The 19,960-nt window shown below is 41.8% G+C and overlaps 1 protein-coding gene across 3 annotated transcripts in view; it reads right to left on the minus strand.

Moving 5' to 3' along the window:
- Window positions 1-7,816, minus strand: part of iqce (IQ motif containing E) — a 14,955-nt gene extending 7,139 nt beyond the window's left edge. The window contains exons 1-8 of one of the 3 annotated variants that reach the window (XM_029738467.1): window positions 7,641-7,816; window positions 7,270-7,459; window positions 6,347-6,394; window positions 6,202-6,247; window positions 5,854-6,042; window positions 4,521-4,739; window positions 1,544-1,593; window positions 1,183-1,296 (exon numbers count right to left, since the gene is read on the minus strand). In XM_029738467.1, coding sequence (XP_029594327.1) covers window positions 1,183-1,296; window positions 1,544-1,593; window positions 4,521-4,739; window positions 5,854-6,042; window positions 6,202-6,247; window positions 6,347-6,394; window positions 7,270-7,320 — 717 coding nt within the window. In that variant the 5' untranslated portion in view covers window positions 7,321-7,459; window positions 7,641-7,816. Of the gene's footprint in view, window positions 1-1,182; window positions 1,297-1,543; window positions 1,594-4,520; window positions 4,740-5,853; window positions 6,043-6,201; window positions 6,248-6,346; window positions 6,395-7,269 lie in introns of all 3 variants that reach the window. The other 2 variants (XM_029738466.1, XM_029738469.1) reach the window with 2 other exon arrangements.
- Window positions 7,817-19,960: the final 12,144 nt, after the last annotated feature.

Below are 19,960 nucleotides of genomic sequence, written 5' to 3' on the forward strand. Positions count from 1 at the left end.
CTCCATGGAGTCACTATGATCTGTTACAGAGACCTCCATGGAGTCACTATGATCTGTTACAGAGACCTCCATGGAGTCACTATGATATGAGGTGTTAGAGACCTCCATGGAGTCACTATAATCTGTTACAGAGACCTCCATGGAGTCACTATGATCTGTTACAGAGACCTCCATGGAGTCACTATGCTCTGTTACAGAGACCTCCATGGAGTCACTATGCTCTGTTACAGAGACCTCCATGGAGTCACTATGATCTGTTACAGAGACCTCCATGGAGTCACTATGATCTGTTACAGAGACCTCCATGGAGTCACTATGATCTGTTACAGAGACCTCCATGGAATCACTATGATCTGTTACAGAGACCTCCATGGAGTCACTATGATCTGTTACAGAGACCTCCATGGAGTCACTATGATCTGTTACAGAGACCTCCATGGAGTCACTATGATCTGAGGTGTTAGAGACCTCCATGGAGTCACTATGATCTGTTACAGAGACCTCCATGGAGTCGCTATGATATGAGGTGTTAGAGACCTCCATGGAGACACTATGATCTGTTACAGAGACCTCCATGGAATCACTATGCTCTGTTACAAAGACCTCCATGGAGTCACTATGCTCTGTTACAGAGACCTCCATGGAATCACTATGCTCTGTTACAAAGACCTCCATGGAGTCACTATGATCTCTTATAGAGACCTCCATGGAGTGACTATGATCTGTTACAGAGACCTCCATGGAGTCACTATGCTCTGTTACAGAGACCTCCATGGAGTCACTATGATCTGTTACAGAGACCTCCATGGAGTCACTATGATATGAGGTGTTAGAGACCTCCATGGAGTCACTATAATCTGTTACAGAGACCTCCATGGAGTCACTATGATCTGTTACAGAGACCTCCATGGAGTCACTATGCTCTGTTACAGAGACCTCCATGGAGTCACTATGCTCTGTTACAGAGACCTCCATGGAGTCACTATGATCTGTTACAGAGACCTCCATGGAGTCACTATGATCTGTTACAGAGACCTCCATGGAGTCACTATGATCTGTTACAGAGACCTCCATGGAATCACTATGATCTGTTACAGAGACCTCCATGGAGTCACTATGATCTGAGGTGTTAGAGACCTCCATGGAGTCACTATGATCTGAGGTGATGCTGGGGGTTGGTACCTTGGTGGGATCCAGCAGCTGTTCTATTTGCTTGTCTTTCTTAGTTTTGTCCTCCTCCAGACGCCGTAGTTTGGCTTTCATCCTGTCCTTCTCGGACTTCTGAGCCTGAAGACTCTGGAGAGGAACAAACAGACCTGATCAATTCCTCTGAGTTCAGGATTAAAGCCATTAGATTTGTCATATACTAGAAGGTTCTAAATGTCCAAAAACCTACTACAAAGTAGGATCAATGAGTTAGCCAGCTAACTTGCCTAAATATTCAAAAATACTTTTGTTTTGTGGTGTGTGTGTGTGTGTGTGTGTGTGTGTGTGTGTGTGTGTGTGTGTGTGTGTGTGTGTGTGTGTGTGTGTGGTTCGTTACCTTCTTGAGGTGGATGATCTCATCGTACATGTCCTCCTTCTCTCTGTAGTCTGGAGGGAGAATAACTGTTACACACTGTAGAATAACTGTTACATACTGTAGAATAACTGTTACACTGTAGAATAACTGTTACACAATATAGAATAACTATTACTTACTGTAGAATAACTGTTACACAATGTAGAATAACTATTACATACTGTAGAATAACTGTTACACTGTAGAATAACTGTTACACACTGTAGAATAACTGTTACATACTGTAGAATAACTGTTACATACTGTAGAATAACTGTTACACTGTAGAATAACTGTTACACAATGTAGAATAATTATTACATACTGTAGAATAACTGTTACACTGTAGAATAACTGTTACACACTGTAGAATAACTGTTACATACTGTAGAATAACTGTTACACACTGTAGAATAACTATTACACTGTAGAATAACTGTTAGACACTGTAGAATAACTGTTACACACTGTAGAATAACTGTTACACTGTAGAATAACTATTACACTGTAGAATAACTGTTAGACACTGTAGAATAACTGTTACACACTGTAGAATAACTGTTACACTGTAGAATAACTGTTACACTGTAGAATAACTGTTACACACTGTAGAATAACTATTACACTGTAGAATAACTATTACACTGTAGAATAACTGTTACACACTGTAGAATAACTGTTACACTGTAGAATAACTATTACACTGTAGAATAACTGTTACACACTGTAGAATAACTGTTACACACTGTAGAATAACTGTTACACACTGTAGAATAACTATTACACTGTAGAATAACTATTACACTGTAGAATAACTGTTACACACTGTAGAACAACTGTTACACTGTAGACTAACTATTACACTATAGAATAACTGTTACACACTGTAGAATAACTGTTACACACTGTAGAATAACTGTTACATACTGTAAAATAGCTGTTACACACTGTAGAATAACTGTTACACTGTAGAATAACTGTTACAATGTAGAATAACTGTTACACACTGTAGAATAACTGTAACATACTGTAGAATAACTGTTACACACTGTAGAATAACTGTAGAATAACTGTTACACTGTAGAATAACTATTACACACTGTAGAATAACTGTTACACACTGTAGAATAACTGTAGAATAACTGTAGAATAAATGTTACACTGTAGAATAACTGTTACACACTGTAGAATAACTGTTACACACTGTAGAATAACTGTTACATACTGTAGAACTGTTACACACTGTAGAATAACTGTTACACACTAGAATAACTGTTACACACTGTAGAATAACTGTTACATACTGTAGAACTGTTACACACTGTAGAATAACTGTTACACACTGTAGAATAACTGTTACACACTGTAGAATAACTGTTACACACTGTAGAATAACTGTTGCACACTGTAGAATAGCTGTTACATACTGTAGAACTGTTACACACTGTAGAATAACTGTTACACACTGTAGAATAACTGTTACACTGTAGAACAACTATTACACTGTAGAATAACTGTTACATGCTGTAGAACTGTTACACACTGTAGAATAACTGTTACACACTGTAGAATAACTGTTACACACTGTAGAATAACTGTTACACACTGTAGAATAACTGTTACACACTGTAGAATAACTGTTACATACTGTAGAACTGTTACACACTGTAGAATAACTGTTACACACTGTAGAATAACTGTTACACACTGTAGAATAACTGTTGCACACTGTAGAATAACTGTTACATACTGTAGAATAACTGTTACATACTGTAGAATAACTGTTACATACTGTAGAACTGTTACACACCGTAGAATAACTGTTACACTATAGAATAACTATTACACTGTATAATAACTGTTACATACTGTAGAATAACTGTTACATACTGTAGAATAACTGTTACACACTGTAGAATAACTGTTACACACTGTAGAATAACTGTTACATAGTGTAGAATAACTGTAGAATAACTGTTACACACTGTAGAATAACTGTTACACACTGTAGAATAACTGTTACACACTGTAGAATAACTGTTACATACTGTAGAATAACTGTTACACACTGTGGAATAACTGTATAATAACTTACACACTGTAGAATAACTGTTACACACTGTAGAATAACTGTTACACTGTAGAATAACTGTTACACACTTTAGAATAACTGTTACACACTGAAGAATAACCGTTACACTGTAGAATAACTGTTACACACTGTAGAATAACTGTAGAATAACTGTTACACTGTAGAATAACTGTTACACACTGTGGAATAACTGTAGAATAACTGTTACACACTGTAGAATAACTGTTACACACAGTAGAATAACTGTTACACACTGTAGAATAACTGTTACGCACTGTAGAATAACTGTTACACTGTAGAATAACTGTAGAATAACTGTTACACTGTAGAATAACTGTTACACACTGTGGAATAACTGTAGAATAACTGTTACACACTGTAGAATAACTGTTACACACTGTAGAATAACTGTTACACAATGTAGAATAACTGTTACACACTGTAGAATAACTGTTACACTGTAGAATAACTGTTACACACTGTAGAATAACTGTAGAATAACTGTTACATACTGTAGAATAACTGTTACACACTGTAGAATAACTTACACACTGTAGAATAACTGTTACATACTGTAGAATAACTGTTACACACCGTAGAATAACTGTTACACACTGTAGAATAACTGTTACACACTGTAGAAATACTGTTACACACTGTAGAATAACACACATACACACACACACGCACAGCGCGCACACACACGCACACAGAATAGAACACACACAACCACGCATCACACACACACGCACAAGCACACGCACATAGAATAGAACACACACAACCACACAGCACACACACACACACACACACACACACACACACACACACACACACACACACACACACACACACACACACACACACCATTGGATGAGGAGTGCAGGTGTTTGGGTTTCTTAATGCCAAGAGCCTGTTGGAGATACTCTGGAGTACAGGGAGAAGAGGAGAGACAGGCTGAGGTGTGTGTTGTGTCAAAGTCAACTCTCAGAGACTGGGACAGACCTAGAGAGAGAGAGGAGAGAGAGGAGAGACAGGTTGAGGTGTGTGTTGTGTCAAAGTCAACTCTCAGAGACTGGGACAGGCCTAGAGAGAGAGAAAGAGAGAGAGATGGAGGGATGAAGGGGGGTGGAGAGGGAGGGAAAGAGGGATGGAGAGGGGAGCGAGAGAGGGACAGAGAGAGAGAGAGAATAACATATTTTTAATACAATGTTAGACCTATAATGAATGATGTTGTGAAATACATGGTTCCCCTCTGAGCAAGACATATCACTAGGGTCAACAAACCCTACAAGCTGTCAGCTGGAATAACATGCAACAAGATACCACACTAGCTGAATAACTGTGTGTGTGTGTCCCTATGGAGGTTTAGGAATAGAGTTGTCTCTCTGGTTTCTATGGAGGTTTAGGAATAGAGTTGTCTCTCTGGTTTCTATGGTTTCTATGGAGGTTAAGGAATAGAGTTGTCTCTCTGGTTTCTATGGTTTCTATGGAGGTTTAGGAATAGAGTTGTCTCTCTGGTTTCTATGGAGGTTTAGGAATAGAGTTGTCTCTCTGGTTTCTATGGAGGTTTAGGAATAGAGTTGTCTCTCTGGTTTCTATGGAGGTTTAGGAATAGAGTTGTCTCTCTGGTTTCTATGGTTTCTATGGAGGTTAAGGAATAGAGTTGTCTCTCTGGTTTCTATGGAGGTTTAGGAATAGAGTTGTCTCTCTGGTTTCTATGGAGGTTTAGGAATAGAGTTGTCTCTCTGGTTTCTATGGAGGTTTAGGAATAGAGTTGTCTCTCTGGTTTCTATGGTTTCTATGGAGGTTTAGGAATAGAGTTGTCTCTCTGGTTTCTATGGAGGTTAAGGAATAGAGTTGTCTCTCTGGTTTCTATGGAGGTTTAGGAATAGAGTTGTCTCTCTGGTTTCTATGGAGGTTAAGGAATAGAGTTGTCTCTCTGGTTTCTATGGTTTCTATGGAGGTTAAGGAATAGAGTTGTCTCTCTGGTTTCTATGGTTTCTATGGAGGTTTAGGAATAGAGTTGTCTCTCTGGTTTCTATGGAGGTTTAGGAATAGAGTTGTCTCTCTGGTTTCTATGGTTTCTATGGAGGTTTAGGAATAGAGTTGTCTCTCTGTAGTACAGCCACATTGGTATGTTAGTAAATTGCTTTTTTCTATGGTGATAAAGTTCTGTTTATATTTCCATGGTACCCACCGTGCCCGTTGCTTAGCGAAGCCAGACAGTTCTCTCTGGGGGTCCGAGCTATCTCACCCCTCTCCAACAGAGTGTCACCTCTCCCCCCTAGGGCCTCCCCCCTCTCCCCCAGAGTTCCTCTCAGGGGCCTCCAGGCTGACACCGCTGATCTCCTCGGGTTCACATCCATACTGGAGAGATACGGAGACCCTGGACACACACACACACACACACACACACACACACACACACACACACACACACACACACACACACACACACAACAAAGTTAGGGTGGTAAAAGCAATGGAGTTGAATTTGAACTTGATTCTCAAAGCCAGATGTATTGTAGATGATAGCTGGTCTTACTGGGAGAAGAGGGAGGTTTACCAGACGGCTTCTTTTTCCTGGCTTTCTGTTGAAACACAAAACAATGGTTAGGAGAACTCAGAGACACACACACACACACACACACACACACACACACACACAAGGGGACAGAAAGTCATCTCACCTTTCCAGAGTCTGATATATAGGTAGCAAGAGAAAGTCCATCCTCGACCTTGGAAACAAGGAGAGAATAATTAGTTAGTAAGCCTATCTATACAACTTATGGTAGGCGAATAGAGTAGCAGTACAATAACTGCTGTTACAGTGATGTCGCAAAACAGTATCCAATCTACAGAAGCAGTAGTACAGAGGCTAACTAAAACAGTATCCAATCTACAGAAGTAGTATTACAGTAGCTAACTACAACAGTATCCAATCTACAGAAGCAGTACTACAGAGGCTAACTAAAACAGTATCCAATCTACAGAAGTAGTATTACAGAGGCTAACTAAAACAGTATCCAATCTACAGAAGTAGTATTACAGTAGCTAACTACAACAGTATCCAATCTACAGAAGTAGTATTACAGAGGCTAACTACAACAGTATCCAATCTACAGAAGTAGTATTACAGTAGCTAACTACAACAGTATCCAATCTACAGAAGTAGTATTACAGAGGCTAACTAAAACAGTATCCAATCTACAGAAGTAGTATTACAGAGGCTAACTACAACAGTATCCAATCTACAGAAGTAGTATTACATTAGCTAAATTCAACAGTATCCAATCTACAGAAGTAGTATTACAGTAGCTAACTACAACAGTATCCAATCTACAGAAGTAGTATTACAGTAGCTAACTACAACAGTATCCAATCTACAGAAGTAGTATTACAGTAGCTAACTACAACAGTATCCAATCTACAGAAGTAGTATTACAGTAGCTAACTACAACAGTATCCAATCTACAGAAGTAGTATTACAGTAGCTAACTACAACAGTATCCAATCTACAGAAATAGTATTACAGCAGCTAACTACATCAGTGATGGCGTTAAAAACAACACATTGGCCGTGTACAAGTTGAGCATCGCTGTTGTTGACTCACCAGATCTTCTAGGTCTTCGTCCGTCGGGATATCGCTGGCCACGAGAGACATCGTTGAAGTTGGCTACAGATAAAATGATAAACTAATCTCTCTTTGGAGGAAATGGACAGTTGTAGAACCTCTCCTTGCGTGTTCTTGTCATTTTTCGATGCTTCATTTCGCTATGTTGACACGTTTGCCTTAGCTATAGCTGCGGGAAAAACAAGCATTTGGTAGGAATATATATAAAAAAAGCACCTCTTACTTTGAGATCAAAACATAATCAAATGCCTGTCCTCAAAACGATACGAAAGCAACAATAGCCTAGCAGCTATAGCCTACCACAGGCGATTATTTTAGATTTCGTACGAGCACAGCAGACAACCACCTACAATCTCTCGTATTACACCGTTGCTTGGAATAAACGATGCAGAAAATGAAATATAATTTGCGGCGGATAGCCTTCTATCATAATTCCTTTGATGTTGTTTCTCCGCTCTGGCTGTCACTGTGGCATCAGTAGTCTAGCAACAAGAAACAATTGTAGCAGAGCAGCAATACATTGATGTTCGTTTATGAGCGTATTTGCTGCGCAGGTTTTGCGCAGACCATGATAGAGTGCTTCTTCTATGGTTTTCACTGTTCAGACAGAAACCCATAATCAGTTTAATATCTTATTATTATTGTGCAAGTAAACATACTCACTGACTAGCCTAACTCGAGTGTGTATACATAGTTTATGGATAAGAGCGTCGGCTAAATGACTTAAATGTAAATGTAAAGCTGTGGCACTTCATCTGGCAAGTCATTGCTATTTCATGCCAACTTGTGTATCCGCTCTCAGAAGCTTGTGTATGGCGTCATATGTTGCTGAAACTGGCGTGAATGTTAGCTAATGTGTGTGCTAACCCAGCTAGCTAGCTGTTTACTGTTCAAAGGCAGGTATGGGACACTGAATGTATGTCAGAGACACATGGTAACCCTAGCCTCCCTGTATGCTTGTTTGACCTCCATCAAGAGGTCTGGACCTTTATAGCACAGACAGAACAGGATATAGCCAAAGATACTGATAAACAGTGTATTCAGACCCCTTGACTTTTTCCACATTTTGTTACGTTAAAGCCTTATATTAAAATTGATAAAACTTGTTTTTTTTCCCTCATCCCCTCATTTGCACTGTTGGTTAGTGTCTGTAAGTAAGCATTTCACTGTAAGGTCTATACATGTTGTATTTGGCGCACGTGACAAGTAAACTTTAATTTGATTTGATAAAAGTACACGCAATACACCATAATGACAACGTAAAAAGAGGTTTTCAGAAATGTTTTCTACAAAATAAAAATAATTCAATGGAAATATCACATTTAAATAAGTATTCAGACCCTTTACTCAGTACTTTGTTGAAGCACCTTTGGCAGCGATTACAGCCTCAAGTCTTCTTGGGTATGACGCTACAAGCTTGGCACACCTGTGTTTGGGGAGTTTCTACCATTCTTCTCTGCAGATCCTCTCAAGCTCTATCAGGTTGGATGGGGAGCATCGGTGCACAGCTATTTTCAGGTCTCTCCAGAGATGTTCGATCAGGTTCAAGTCCAGGGTCTGGCTGGGTCACTCAAGGACATTCAGAGACTTGTCCCAAAGCCACTCCTGCATTGTCTTGGCTTTGTGCTTAGAGTCGTTGTCCTGTTGGAAGGTGAACCTTCGCCCCAGTCTAAGGTCCTGAGTGCTCTGGAGCAGGTTTTCATCAAGGATCTCTCTGTACTTTGCTCCATTCATCTTTCTCTCGATCCTGATTAGTCTCCCAGTCCTAACCGCTGAAAAACATCCCCACAGCATGATGCTGCCACCACCATGCTTCACCGTAGGGATGGTTCCAGGTTTCCTCCAGATGTGACGCTTGGCATTCAGGCCAAAGAGTACAATCTTGGTTTCATCAGACCAGAGAATCTTGTTTCTCATGGTCTGAGAGTCCTTTACATTTACATTTTAGTCATTTAGCAGACACTCTTATCCAGAGCGACTTACAGTAGTGAATGCATCCATTTCATTTCATGCATTTGTTTTTGTACTGGCCCCCCGTGGGAATCGAACACACAACCCTGGCGTTGCACACACCATGCTGGCGTTGCAAACACCATGCTCTACCAACTGAGCCATCATCTCTGTCTGTAACCGTGGAACAGCACAGTGAGAGATGATACCACCTGTCTGTAACAGTGGAACAGCACAGTGAGAGATGATATCACCTCTGTCTGTAACCGTGGAACAGCACAGTGAGAGATGATATCACCTCTGTCTGTAACCGTGGAACAGCACAGTGAGAGATGATACCACCTGTCTGTAACAGTGGAACAGCACAGTGAGAGATGATACCACCTCTGTCTGTAACAGTGGAACAGCACAGTGAGAGATGATATCACCTGTCTGTAACAGTGGAACAGCACAGTGAGAGATGATATCACCTCTGTCTGTAACAGTGGAACAGCACAGTGAGAGATGATATCACCTGTCTGTAACAGTGGAACAGCACAGTGAGAGATGATACCATCTCTGTCTGTAACAGTGGAACAGCACAGTGAGAGATGATACCACCTGTCTGTAACAGTGGAACAGCACAGTGAGAGATGATACCACCTCTGTCTGTAACAGTGGAACAGCACAATGAGAGATGATATCACCTGTCTGTAACAGTGGAACAGCACAGTGAGAGATGATATCACCTGTCTGTAACAGTGGAACAGCACAGTGTGAGATGATACCACCTCTGTCTGTAACAGTGGAACAGCACAGTGAGAGATGATATCACCTCTGTCTGTAACCGTGGAACAGCACAGTGAGAGATGATATCACCTGTCTGTAACAGTGGAACAGCACAGTGAGAGATGATATCACCTGTCTGTAACAGTGGAACAGCACAGTGAGAGATGATATCACCTGTCTGTAACAGTGGAACAGCACAGTGAGAGATGATATCACCTCTGTCTGTAACAGTGGAACAGCACAGTGAGAGATGATATCACCTGTCTGTAACAGTGGAACAGCACAGTGAGAGATGATATCACCTGTCTGTAACAGTGGAACAGCACAGTGAGAGATGATATCACCTGTCTGTAACAGTGGAACAGCACAGTGAGAGATGATATCACCTGTCTGTAACAGTGGAACAGCACAGTGAGAGATGATATCACCTCTGTCTGTGACAGTGGAACAGCACAGTGAGAGATGATATCACCTCTGTCTGTAACAGTGGAACAGCACAGTGAGAGATGATATCACCTCTGTCTGTAACTGTGATTGTAACAGTATATATATATATATATATTTGTTCAGTTGATCTAGCCTTAACCGCAAGATTTTATCTGTATAAATATTATTTCAAGGAGCCTTTAATAAAACCATTGATTTTAAAATGGTCTGTTTTTCTACGTCTCATGCATTGTTTCTATGTCCTATTTCTATGTGGGGGAGTCATTCAGTGAAACATGAATGGCATCAACTAAGGTAGACACATTTGCTCTCTGTCTGTCTCCCTCTCACTCTCTCTCTCTGTCACGACTCAGGATATGACCCAGATGTAGACACAGGAGGCGGATGGTTCAGTTCTCAGATCATTTATTATAACACAGGGAGCAGGCAAAGGTTCGTAACCAGATCAGATTCCGACGGGTACTGGATGGCAGACAGGCTCAGGGTCAGGGCAGAAAGATCAGAACCGGAAAAGCTAGAAACAAAAAAATAGTGTGCAGGGAAAACCAGGAAACACGCTGAGACGACCTGACAATAAGACGGACTGGCAACAGACAAACAGAATACGCAGATATAAATACACAGGGGTGTCGTGTCTTTGGCTATGCCGGATTAAGTGATATGACATGCTAACTTATAAAATTATTTCTCTGTAATTAATATTACCTGATTAAGCTAATCATGTAAATGTAATTAACTACAAAGTCGGGGCACCACAGAAGAACGTTTATAGAGCCGTTATCTTCCGAATAAACTCTTAAAATACTTAGTAATATTTTACATCGATAGCAGTCAATATTAACCCTTATCTTATTTTCAGTCTCATAATGAAAGTTGTCAATTCTTGGTTATCTTCACGAACCCTGGCCAACAAGTTGAATCAGCAATACAAATTGGGTTTAATTATTTATTTACTAAATACCTAACTAATCACACAGAATTACAAATACACAGAATACAAATGATGTCATACAGAAAACATCCTGGTGGACGGAGCCTGTATCATGGCTGGTTACACAAAGGAAAGGGGGGTTGGGCTTGAATGAAAGAGCGGGAAGATTTAGGAACAAAGAAACAGCAGCTATGCTATCGTAAATACATTATCTTATGCATTCTAAATTACCGCCCATTTGGAAAAGGAAAATGCAATAAATATTTACTCTGAGCTGCGCTTCGGTAGATTGGTCGTAGATGCTGGCCGGGTTGGCCAACAGATCTTCCTGTAGTGGAAGAATGTCTCTGGTGGTAAATTGAATAGGTGGTGGTATCTTCGTCTGGTTGTTAGACTGGATCCGTCGTCCGTCCTTTCCTAGCCCACGTTAGCAGCGGCTAACTCAACGGCTAGGAAGTATCACTTCTGTAGTGAATAAGCTCAAAGTTCATACCAGTTCATACCATAGCTCACGCCGAGGTTGGCTTAGTTCTGTCCTTGATATGTGTCTGTCCTTCTAACGTAGAGGCTGCAGACCTCCCGTACTGGAACATGTGAATGTCTTTTCGTCAAAGGCTTATATAGTGGAGAGGAGGGAAGGAGGTGTTTCATCGTTTATAACCCCTGTCTCTTCACAGGGTTGGCCACTGATCGGGCAGGGCACTTTCCTGATGAAAACCCAATTCTCTCATTTGGAAGCTAAAATTACATTTAATCTCCTAACAAACAATTTCAATATCAAACATTTCAATTGCATAACAATTCCATGTGACTCTGATAACTAGAGGGTGTATACTTTCTCAGGTACAGTTTATGTTGTCCTGTCATCAATCATAATGTCTCAGATAACAATGAACTGACATACATACTCATTACGTTATCAAGCATATTTCCAACTGGTTTTATTATCAAAATATGGTTCCTTTTCCCCATTTGTTTGATGTTCCCAGACTCTCTATATTTAACACAGGCTATTCAAGTCCTTCAGTAGGGTCAGAGAGAGAGGGGAAGGGAGAAAGGTATTTATGGGGGGGTCATAAACCTTACCCACAGGCCAACGTCATGACAGTCCCCCCATGTTGGGTTCAATCTTGCGATTAACCTGCATGTTGTAAACCAACATAAAAATTAACGTGGGTTGTCCTGGTTGTGGATCATCGTTGTGGTCCCCATCTGGCGGTCGACCCGGGTAGGGTGTCTGCAAATGAAGAAGTCCGCTCCAAGGCTGGGCAGCAGATGTCCAGTTGGTGGTTGCTATTGCAGTCCCCCCTCTGGTGGTCGACCCGGGTAGGGTCTCTGCAAATGAAGATGTCCGTTCCATGACTCGGCAGCGGATGTCCGGATTGGGATCGCCGTTCCGGACCCGTCGTCTGGTCGTCCAGACTGGAATATCTGGGCAGTAACTTAGGCAGAGGTTAACAATGCACACACACTCATGAAATATATCATTACATTTCCTCCCAAATGAGCGGCGTTGTGGCACTAACTGATGGTTGTATGGGGGAGTTGTTTATGGCTCTATCACTTTCTATGTGCCAAAGAAAATGAAACAAAATTAATGAAAGCATAAACAAAACAAAATAGTTATGCCACCTTAATCATCTAATTGGACTGTATTCTATCTACGTCCATGGTCTTGGCAAAATGACCCTATCATGGCATTGTCTAATGTCATATCTAGGGCTTTCCTAATTTGCGGGGTGGCGCTTAGGGTACTATCCTAAGTTGACAACTATATGATAAGTCTACAGCTGTAAGGCACTAGTTTTGGGCAGTCTACAGGATGACCTATGGACTTCTGGTTAGAAAACTGGTGAGTGCTGTAGAGTCAAAGGCCTAGAAGTAAATGTTCAACTTTACTAAGGCTGATATTTTGCTTGGACCCTTAACTGATCCTAGCATAAATCCTAATTGGATGTTCCGTTGTGCATGTGCGTTTATGCTTACACAATCGCGCATGTCAAGGGAAAATAACCAAGTATCCTGGCAGATTACAACTTGTTCAGAATGAGTCTGACTTAGTCAGGTAATTTTCAGGTCAATGCCTGGAGGTCAGTCAGAATTGGTGTCAAGGGAGTCTGTAGTAGTTTTTCTACAAGTCACTGTGTCTTCCACTATTGTAGTGGCGGTAGGTATGAAGTCTATTTCATAGCTATGTTATCCACGGAGGAGCTAACCTCACGACGGAAGTACTCTAAGTATTAGACCAGTCGTACGTGGTGTGATCATGGTTCATGACTTTCTAATAACTTTTCTCCTGAACGGAGGGTTCTATTTATTAGTGGCATGTGTTAACCATTGGAAGAGTGCAATGGAGATTCCCTTCCCCGTGTTGCACTCTGAGTGACTCCTATGTCGCTATTATCAATAGCAATTTAACTTGTGAGGTTACTAATCCTCTTACTGAGTGTTGCTGGACTGACTGTGGTATTGGTACTGGTATTCAAGGGGTCCAGTTGTCCTACCGATTTATTCTGAAATATTATCTACCGGAACACATGATTGGAGCATATTACTAGTTGTATTGTAGTTGAACCTACACATGGCATGGAATGATTATTGTTGCCATTTGTTTTGGAGGTGGACAAGTCCACTGGACTTCCTTTACGACCAGTGTGGTACACCTCAGAACTATCTTAGATGTGTTCTAAGATAATCCCCGTCTAGGGGCCTGTCTGCTCCTCACTGTTCTCATAGGGGAGTTTACCACTAGATTTCATTTATGCTCTGGCGGCTTCGTACGGTGTTGTCCGTAGTCTCGACCCCCCCACCGGCCTCGATGAGGCTCATCATGGGTCTGGGCTACTATTCCCCCCCTTTGTGTCTCGGGACCCCCCCACCAGCGGGTGGTGTTGGTGTCCGACGCGCAAACGAAAAGGTCGGACCCTATGTACGAGTTGTCAGTGGCCGCGTTATTATGAGAATGGCTGTAACCTTTCAACCAAATCTCCTGGTGTTTGTGCTTCAATACCCTCAGTGGCTGTCGAGGTCTGTCAGTCACCACCGCGTCCGCGTGTGGCAACCTCTTCAGTACCTGCAAACTGAGACGAGGATATCGGTCTGTGATATCGCAAAGTGTTTCACCAGTGGGAGTCATCGGGTCAGTTGCTGGACTGACGCCATTAGTGTCATTGTAAGGGGGGACAGTCCCCAACAAAGCAGAAGGTGTATCATCGGAAGCAGAGTGTACTCTGCGCATCAATGTTTTTCTTGCTGAGACGGCCGCAGTGCTTGCGGAAGTTTCCGAGGGGCAAGAGAAGTTCATCTCAACTACCGTATTGCACGACTGCAAGAAGGAGGGAAGTTGCTCATTCACAGAGACAGCTGGCTCGAAATCATGAAAATAATGGTCAATCAGATTGGCTGATGGAATGTGTCGAGATATCGTAATATCTCCTTGGATCGGATTCTGCACCAAGAGGTTTCTAAACGTCTTTTTCCCAAGGGGTGCTTTTGACAGATACCCCTCGTGAATGACTGCATTGCAGCTAGCGTTAGGGGAAGACAGTGTGGTCAGTGGAGAAGGCACTGTGGCCTGTGACCATACCTGGTTGGTTTTCCAATCCATCAATGGGAGTAACCAATCCATCAAGTCTGCTCCAAGTAGCAGGGTTACAGTTTCGAGGCTGGTAACATACACAGGGTGAACGAGCGATACGTCCTGGAAGTGTAGTTTCAGCATGACTCTCAATGTGAGAGGCGAGGTAGTCTGAGTGACCCCTCGAAGTTTAGTGTCACATCGTTCCACTTTAAACCAACGTTTAGTTGGCTTCAAAGCCCTTTTGAGATCATCAAACAATGTTTGAGAGATGAGTGATATTGTCGCACGCGAATCAATTAGCGCATGACAAGCTAAGCAGTCCTCCAGGACTGTTTCCAGGTATGGCCGTTTAGATTCGTGGTTAGTGGACATATTCCCCACAAAGTGGAGTGGTCGTTCGCAACGACGTGATGTGCCATGTCTGTTCCAGATGGAAGCAGATTGACTTTTCCGATTTTGAGTGGGCTTGGCTTTAACGAAGCGTTTGACCTTTATCTTCGCAACTTTTGTATCGGAGTCTATAGACAGAGCCCGGGGGCTTGTTTCTTGATCAAGCCGGCCCTGGATTGGGTCATGAATGAGAGCGGGAGAAATTTGAACTTTAACGTCCATGCTATGGGTGTTAATTCCTGCGGACCTGGTGTCCGGTAATTCCCCGTCTAGTCCTTGTGACTTATCTTTTACCCTTTTCTCAAATTGTTCTCGCTTAAGTTCTTCCCATAGTGGGACTTCTGGAGAACATTGGTCTACGTTTTGATCGTCCTTCAACCCTTTGTTACCCTTGTGCTCTGACACTTTTTGTGGGTTGGGTGCAGGAATGTAGCGAACGGGTCGATTGTAGCGGTAGTCATGTTGATGGCTACGTACTTTACAGTTATTTCGACCGCGGAGGTTATTGGAATCATGGTTTCGTGGTAGAAACTGTTGTTGTGCGTCATCTCTCGACGCTCCAATACCTGATAATGCACCCTCTAACTAGAGTGAGTGCTCCTGGTTAAACTTCAAAACCGAGTGGTCAGGGCTCTTAGCGTTGCGAGCTTTTGATGCCTCAAAAGCTGTGCTTGCAAGCTCTCTGAGTTGTAAGATAGGCAAGCCAACGTGGGCTGCAGGGCCCAAGTAGGTAATGAAGGTGGGATACATGTTCGACAGAAACATTTGTTTGAATGGTAACAGCTCTTCCATTCCTGTTTCCGTGAGTAGGCCAAAGTAAGCTGAACGAAGCCTATGATAGAAAGCTTGTGGGTGTTCGTTCTGAGCTTGTTTGACCGTGTTAGCCAGTGAGCTATCGTGTTTGCGAGTCGCAGAACCACTGAATTCTAATTTCAAAGCTGTGGCAAGTTTAGCGTAGTCATTTAGCACGTGTTGCTGTTGTAGGCGAATGAACCTCGTCACGTGTCTATTCGACGTTCGCTTCAACAGGTAAACCCTGTCAGAACCCGTAGCGTTCGGGTAGCCACCCAACGCGTCCTCTATGTCAGCTAGGAACGTCTCAGTATCGTTTGGCTGACCTGGAACGGGGTCAAAGGTGGGGAAATTCTTGACGAGTTTGTCAAGGTATTCCGCACCAAGCGGGCGGAGAGGATTGGCCTCATCCTGTGGAGAAATTGGGGCCGACAGGCCAAGAGGAGAAGCCAAGCTTTGGCTTTGTTGGCCAAGAGGCTCCATGTTACTCAGTGCCGAATGGCCAAGAGGAGAAGACTGAGGGACACATGATGGAGGCAATGTCTGAAACCTATCATCTTCACTCCTTTGAGTACCGGACTCCGGTTGCTTGGATGGGTAGTCATGCTGTAGAGCGTGACCATTCTGGACTTCCTCCAGATGGTACCTAAGGGTGGTCTTCTGCTGCATTGCAGAGTCCACTTGAGCGCTTAGAGTACCAATTTTGGACACGTGAGTGTCACACCTGCTCCTTTCGGTCTCAAACTTATCTGTCATGGTTTGCAGATAGAGGTCTCGAGTACGGAGCGAGAGATTCAGTGATGAGATTTCCTCTGCTTGCTTAGAAATCAATATTTCCAACCTCATCAACTGAGTTCTCTCATCATTCATTTTGTCAGCAACTTCAATAAGTTCTGCTGATTTATCATCCAACTTTGTCATTGTGTTCATTAACTGATCGTCTTTGGTCTGCAGCGCTTTGAGGAGTACCGTGTTATTTTGAGTAACATTCAACAAAACAGCATGCATGTTGTCAAGTTGAGCGCTCCTGTTTGTAGATAACTCTTCAGATTTATCTAGTTTGGCGTGGACATCATCGTATCTAGTTTTGGCTAAATCGAGTTGTTCCTGTAGGATATGATTTTGTTGAAGAGCTTGTGCTCGTTCATCGTCATAAGTATTTGCAATTACTTTTAATTGTTCCGATTTCAAACGCAGTTCCTTGACTAGCAGAATGTTTTCATTTCCTGCTTTTGTCAATAGTTGCTCAGTTCTCTCCACCTGTGCCCTCATGTTAGCCATGTCTTGCACGTGCTTCAGCTGTGCACTGTGGTATTGGATCGATGCCAACCTTTGATGGCGATACATAAGTGCTAAAGTGGAGAGAACCGTCACAAAGCCTGTGTTTAATGGTTGATTTTGGACAGCGTTCGCAATTTCGGCTGATTTTTCACTAATGGCATAATTAGGGTTGGTATCGCTGCTGAGGTCAGAGATCAATCCTTTTATGGGTGGAGGTTCACTAATTAGCAGAGGAGTGGTGACCACCTCCTTTGGTAGCTTGCACATTATTAGAAAAATTTAGAGGAAAAATGTTCATATTTTTTTTTCAATGTTTGGGTTTGGAATTCATTGGAAGCTGCAAAGACAAGTTTAATCTATTTATAGATGTTGACAAACCATCAGTACTGTACCAGTAATGTGGAAGTTGGATGTGAATGAATTTGCAAAAGCAAATTGAATGAATTAATCAATGCCAATGATTAATCCTACCTGGGTAGGCTATCTGGGTATTAACTTGAATTAACCTTAGAGGTTGCTTCATCCAGGTTAATATGAGAAGTTTTAAAAGTGTCTCATTTGATTGGAAGAACATTAAGGTATGTTCAACAATTTAACTTATTAAATTGAATGAGATGATAATCCATACAATCTCCATTGATTGGATATCATAAGTGTAAACAGTAGATCAAATGTTGGGAACACTCCCAACTATGGTACACTTCTTCCTTGGGCCGAAGCCACATGGGATTCCCGCTGGGGCGGGACTTCTGTCAGTACTGGATTACTGAAAGGGTTTTGCAAAAACCAAATTTTACTGATTGATCAATTTTAATGATAAATCAAACCTGTATAGGCTATTTGGGATTTAAACTTTAATTAACCTGAGAGGTTTATTCATCTAGGTTAATGTGGAAAAAAGATTACAATGTCTCATTTAGAAAACTCATCAATTTGGATATTTTTTTTAAAAGATCCACTTGAGAATGTAAATCTGGCAATTTCACTTATTAGTTCAATTGAATAAGACATCGATATCCGTCTGGATATCATGAGTAACGACTTGACTGTCACCTGACTAATTATTTGAAGTACAGTACTGGAGACTCTTCAGAGGTCCCTACTGGCACACACTGAAATCAACCGGAAGTACCCAGGGCAGGACTTTCGTTCCGCAAGTCGGATGAATTACAATGTGGCACAAACAAAATGGCTGTTTTCCCTTTTGTTAGCTTAGCATCTCAAGCAAGCTAATGCTACTTGATGCCTGAAAAATGCTCACATAGGATTCCCTTGGCAAGGGAAAGGTTTTACTTATAACGTATTATGTTCAAACCCTTTTCGGCAATATTTGACGATGTTTTAACCAGAACTCGCGGTAAACAACAAAATGCACCGTGGTCTCCTCGCATCGAAACGCGAGAGACAGACATACGCTGGTCAAGCTAATCTCTCCTAAATTTCAGTCGGCTGGCTCTTTGTCCTCGCTCGAGAAATTAATAATGACCTAGCCAACACGCGTCTGAAACGCGCGAGGCAGAAATAGCCCAGCGTTTGGCCAAACGCGCTATTTATCAGATAGCTTTATCAGTCCTCATACAGAACTGTATAGCTTATGCTCGCCACTGACTACCCCAGAGCACAACACAGAGGCGATTCTCCAGAGCACACACGCACCAATAATTCCGATCTACAATTCCCATAATGTATATAATCAACTTGGTATATTATGTAATCTGCTTTTCAATTTTATATAGGCTGAATCAAAATGAAAGCTTCATCCTATTTTAGATTCCTCGCACGGGGGCTCCATTATGTCGTGTCTTTGGCTATGCCGGATTAAGTGATATGACATGCTAACTTATAAAATTATTTCTCTGTAATTAATATTACCTGATTAAGCTAATCATGTAAATGTAATTACCTAGAAAGTCGGGGCACCACAGAAGAACGTTTATAGAGCCGTTATCTTCCGAATAAACTCTTAAAATACTTAGTAATATTTTACATCGATAGCAGTCAATATTAACCCTTATCTTATTTTCAGTCTCATAATGAAAGTTGTCAATTCTTGGTTATCTTCACGAACCCTGGCTAACAAGTTGAATCAGCAATACAAATTGGGTTTAATTATTTATTTACTAAATACCTAACTAATCACACAGAATTACAAATACACAGAATACAAATGATGTCATACAGAAAACGTCCTGGTGGACGGAGCCTGTATCATGGTTGGTTACACAAAGGAAAGGGGGGTTGGGCTTGAATGAAAGAGCGGGAAGATTTAGGAACAAAGAAACAGCAGCTATGCTATCGTAAATACATTATCTTATGCATTCTAAATTACCGCCCATTTGGAAAAGGAAAATGCAATAAATATTTACTCTGAGCTGCGCTTCGGTAGATTGGTCGTAGATGCTGGCCGGGTTGGCCAACAGATCTTCCTGTAGTGGAAGAATGTCTCTGGTGGTAAATTGAATACGTGGTGGTATCTTCGTCTTGTTGTTAGACTGGATCCGTCGTCCGTCCTTTCCTAGCCCACGTTAGCA

This window comes from Salmo trutta, chromosome 38, assembly GCF_901001165.1.
Source record: "Salmo trutta chromosome 38, fSalTru1.1, whole genome shotgun sequence".
In the NCBI taxonomy this organism is placed as follows: Eukaryota; Metazoa; Chordata; class Actinopteri; order Salmoniformes; family Salmonidae; genus Salmo; species Salmo trutta.